The following is a 4,691-nucleotide window of genomic DNA, read 5'->3' on the forward strand; positions in this document are numbered from 1 at the left end:
CGCAAGGCCGTACGCGCCCTTTTCTTTCCTTCATTCTTTTCGCCTTCTCTCTTTCCCCTCCCCACCTCGTCGCTCATTCTCTCGACTCTGTACCTCTAGAGGGAGGTCGAGGAGAAGATGGTCGAGTGGCAGAAGGAGTGGAAGGAGATCGAGTTCGATGTGACCGAGATCTACCTCATCAGCCGGCTCGGCGCCAACGACACGCCATTCGACATTCGCTACGCCATCCCCCTCCAGCAAGCGTCGTCGACGGCCGAGCCCGAAACGACGACGGCCGTTCGATTGCCTCCGCCGTCGTTCGTTCCGCATCCGATCGAGTGCGACGAGCGGGCCGAGGTGGAGTCGAAGACGCGGGTGATCGTGTTCAACATCCCGTTCGACGTGACGGAGGACGACCTCATCGAGCTGTTCCGCGGGATCGGCGAGCGGCTCAACATCGCCATCGACGACGTCAAGCTCATCCGCAAGCCCAAGCAAAGCGCCAGGTTTGGCACCGCACACGACACGCAACGCACGACACGACACGATACACACCACCACCGCACGCACGACACTCACCGTGTCGGGTCGTGCGCACAGGGCCAAGAAGAGCAGCACGGGACGAGCCTTTGTGGAGCTGAGAACGGCGGCCGATCAGACAACCCTCCTCGAGAACGTCGGGGAGATCGTACTCGGCGACCGCACGCTCGCCCTCCGTCCCGCCCAGGCCTGATCGAGTCGCTGAAGCGAACGCGTGCGTCGTGTGCGCGTGCGTGGTTTAAAACAATAAATATATGGCTACATACAGTGTACAAGGTGGCGGTGGTGGCTCAGTCCGACGCAGTTGAGTCTTTGTTGATCTCCACCTCCTGCTCTTGCTCTTGCTCTTCTTCCTCTTGCTGGGCGGTGAGGGCGAGGAGCAGCTGCTCGGGGTCGATCTCCTCCTCGTCGTCGGACCGGAGCTGGTCGTACCAGTCGTCGCCGGCCTCGACCTCCAGGCCCTCGGCCTCGCCGCGCGGCACGATGAGGTGGCCCATCAGCCACGGGCCGTCCTCGCCGCCGCCGCGCAGGTGGCGGTTGATGGCCTCGGCCGGCCCAACGCCCACCCCGGCCTCGTAGGCCCTACGCGACGTCGGGATGCGGGGCCGGTTGTGGTATGACTCCAGCGCCCTCTGCTGCCTTCGCTTGCGTCTCTCCTCGGCCTCTGCACAAGTCCGCCAGGCCGCCATTAGCATCGATGCATTGAATGAATCAAACAGGAGATAGAAGAGGGTATTTGTGTAGTGCTTTGGGGGGAGGGGTGATTCTGGCAGAAGTACCTGCTTCTGCGCTCAGGTCGAGCGGACTAATGGTAGGTGCAGCGGGCGCGGCCCCGGTGGTGGTTGCATATCGCTGGTGGTTGCTGGGCGTAGAATCGGCTGCAGGGGACTTAGATTTCTCCTCATTACGGAGGGCCTGCTCCCATTTCGAAACCGCAGCTCCGCGAGGGCTGGTGGGCGCCTCTGGCTCAGAGGGCGGAACAGGATTCTTGCTGTGAGATGATCGCAGCAGGGGCAGCTGCTTCTTCGATGATGACGTCAATTTGGTGGCCTCATCTTCCGTGGGTGCAGCCTTTACATCTTTCTCCGTCTTCTTGTCCTTCTTCTTCTCCTTGGGGGGCTTGGTGAGGCTGTCCTTCTTCGTCTTTTTCTTCTCCTTGCTGTTCCTCTTTTCCTTCTTGTTGTTATTGCTGCTCTCGCCTCTCTCCTCCTCCGCTCCCCCGCCAGCAGCCGCCTCCCCCTTCCCACCTCGGGTAAGGTTGATCTTCAGCTTCATGCCTCCACTTCTTCTTCCAGTTCTTCAGTGGCTTCGATCTTTTGCCGGTTGGCAACCACTTCGTTCTTTGTCACGTGGTGAGCTCGCCCGCTTGAGCTCACCGTGGCGTGGGAGTTTCTGTCCTACGCGCCAACACAGTTCACCTGGCGACATGGAATCTATGGTATTTCTAAATTCCTGCTGCATACACTTCGAAACCACGGGCGATTTTTTTTCTCCCGAACGAAATGGATTCTTGTCGACGCTCCGCTCGCCCGGTCATCCGGGCCTCTTTGACATGCAAACAGCTGTGGCTGCCCCCTCCCACGAACTGGATTCTTGTAGACAGTCCGCCAACCGAACAGCGGGCACCGTCAAGGTCGACAAGAATCCGTTTCGTTGGGGGGAGGCTGGTTTCGAAGTGCCTCTGCACATAAGTCGGCAATTTCGCCCATTGGTGGAAATGTCGTCGACAAAAAGGAACGCCCAGATAATCATTATATTGGCTTATCTACTCTATTTACACCCCTTTTTTACGCCCCTCGACCACCCCAAATGATGTGGAGGCCTGGCTCAGAAGACTATTGACCAGATGATTGTCTGGGCGCTAGATAAAGTTCGATTGGTGGAATGCAATTGGTTGTCTGATTTTGTTTGGCCTTACCATATTGTGCATAAGTGTGTAGGCCGCTACAAGAGAAGTACATACTCAAGGTTCTCACTGGCTCCTTTGCCTTCCTGCGCTGTCTCACGCCAGAGCGGCGCCCTTCCTTGAAGTGCTGGTGGTTCACCGCGTGCTACCGGCTTCTTGCGTTCTCCATGACGCTTGGATGAGCATTTAGGCGACGAGCATTGCACTTGCTAATTGCTTAAACGCGCCGTCCTCGGCTGTCGGTTGGCCAATGCGAAGAGCGCTAAAAAGGGCATGGACACGTCCGATTTGGGCGCTGTCCATTCCACCAAACCACAAAACCCGCCACACCAGCCACGACGGGCGCCTCCCAGTAGTCCCACTCTCCCCACTTACCCCTTCTCGTCCTCTTTCACTCTTGCATCACCTCTTCCACAAGACCTTTACTCTTTCTTCCAGCCCAGACCGAGTAGAACAACTACAATCTTTATCTTTTAGTCCGCCCAGCAGACGAGCAGCTGCCCCCCCCCAAACCGACGACCCTTCCAACCGAACCTAGCCCAAGGCGCAAGCGACCGTAGAGCGACTACACGAGACGCCCCTCGTAGTGGATGAGGCTACCATTCCTGTCTTCGAAGGCCAACAACGGCAAGGCCGAGGCACTGGTGGAGACGAGGAGGAAGGCCGCGGCCGACGAGGAAGAAGCCGACGAGGCCCCGAGGTGGAAGAAGACCGCCACCGGCAAGAAGGCCATCGCCAAGGCCGAACGCAAGCAGGCCAAGAAGAAGGCCGCCTGGGAGCGCGAGCAGGAGCGGCGGCGCCTCCACGCCCTCGCCCGATGGGAGAACGTACTGCGTAGCGAGCCCCAGGCAGCCCAGTCTGCCGAGGCCGCGGGAGCTGTGGTGCCTGGAACGGTTCTCAGCGCCAACGGCCGGCTCGAGAACAGCCGTCGCAGCCGAGCTCGACGCAGTCGGGGCTACCTCGACGCCGACCACCTGGACGAAGTCAGCGACACTGATGAAAGCGATGAAAGCGACGATAGCGCCGGTAACAACAACAGCAACGCCGATGGACCGTCGGAACAGACGGCGATGATGGGCGGCAACCTGCCGGCCGGCCCGGTCTTCCAGCTGGGGAGCTCGCCCGCGGCACAGCTGCATCAGGTGGCGGCCATGCGGGAGCTGCCGATGCTCGAGCGGTGCGCGACGCGACAGGCCCCATCGTCGTTCTTCGTCGACATGCTCCTGCTGGGCGACTCCTCCTCGGCAGCCCCGAGAACGAGACCACGCGGCCGGCCTGCCAAGCCGATGAATGAGAAGGACGAAGAAGAGGAGGAAGAAGCGACATTCAGGCACCGGCGGGTGGCGGACAAGAAGCGGGCGACCAGGAGCTGCCCCACGGGCCGGGCGCCGCACAACAAGCCAAGCCCACGTGTGTAATTTTGTATTTTGTTATTCAATAACAGTGTATCCACAGCACTCTAGCTCTTGCTCTTCAGTACTCCTAGTTGATGGTCTTGCATGACACCAGGGAGAAGGTAAACCTGTCCACCTACCCACCACGTGACCTGACTTTGTTCCTTCGTTGTTTCTTCGTTTTCCGTACCCAGCTGGGGTGTTGTGGTTGAATAAAGGGAGCCAATTATTGGAATTCTCAAGGTTGGGAGTTGGTTTGAGCAGGGGAGTTTCCCGCCTCTTTTCTACACCTTCGCCACTACTTTCGCTCATGTTCGCCCCTTTGAATGGGCAGCTTCAAGCTGGGTACCCCGCTGTGGCGAGGCCTTGTTCGCTACAACTCCTGCACCACACGACCTCCATCAATTCGATTAATTCATTTTTTTCATCTCGAGCCAATTAATCATCTCTTAGCGCTCAACTGCCTCTTCTGCACGCACTGTGAACCTCCGTCAGAGCCTGCCACATCCACACATCTACTTTTCTATGTTCGATTCGAAGCGCAATGTCTTGTTCTACTTGCAACCGTCCGCCATCCCCTCGCTCAGCGCCTCCACCGAGAGCGATCACGCCTCCTCCGCCACAATGAATGACCTCGTCGCAGCCAAGGAGCCATTCACCTCCTCTACATCCTCTACACCACCTGCCATTCTCCTCCCCACCACTACATCTTCCTACTCATCCTCCGCTGCGCGCAGCCGCAGCACTTCTGGCGCCACCGCGCTGCCGGCGCTCTCCGAGGAGCTCATCTGCGCCGACTCGTCGCAGTGGCTCCGCTTCTGCGACGAGGCCCGGTGCCGAGGGTCCAACTCCAGCTCAAGCTCCAGCCGGGC

At 59.1% G+C, this 4,691-nt stretch overlaps 3 protein-coding genes across 3 annotated transcripts in view; 2 read left to right on the plus strand and 1 right to left on the minus strand.

The window, feature by feature from the left end:
* The window catches only part of ACA1_193530 (RNA recognition motif domain containing protein), a gene marked incomplete at both ends in the record, with an annotated part of 1,828 nt that extends 1,116 nt beyond the window's left edge, over positions 1–712 (plus strand). Inside the window, 2 exons of the mRNA XM_004336505.1 lie at positions 100–485; positions 580–712. Coding sequence (XP_004336553.1) covers positions 100–485; positions 580–712 — 519 coding nt within the window. The remainder of the gene's footprint in view (positions 1–99; positions 486–579) is intronic.
* A 97-nt stretch (positions 713–809) lies between these two features.
* On the minus strand, positions 810–1,794 carry ACA1_193640 (uncharacterized protein; the record flags this gene model as incomplete). Its single annotated transcript, XM_004336506.1, has 2 exons — positions 810–1,183; positions 1,299–1,794. 2 exons carry the CDS (start codon positions 1,792–1,794, stop codon positions 810–812), a joined length of 870 nt encoding a protein of 289 aa, XP_004336554.1.
* Positions 1,795–3,015: 1,221 nt separating this feature from the next.
* On the plus strand, positions 3,016–3,843 carry ACA1_193650 (uncharacterized protein; the record flags this gene model as incomplete). The annotated part of the gene is made up of 1 exon (XM_004336507.1): positions 3,016–3,843. The coding sequence occupies one exon, from the start codon at positions 3,016–3,018 to the stop codon at positions 3,841–3,843; it is 828 nt and encodes a 275-aa protein (XP_004336555.1).
* Positions 3,844–4,691: the final 848 nt, after the last annotated feature.

The sequence above is a fragment of the Acanthamoeba castellanii genome, assembly GCF_000313135.1.
Source record: "Acanthamoeba castellanii str. Neff unplaced genomic scaffold scf7180000084749, whole genome shotgun sequence".
NCBI lineage: Eukaryota > Discosea > Longamoebia > Acanthamoebidae > Acanthamoeba > Acanthamoeba castellanii.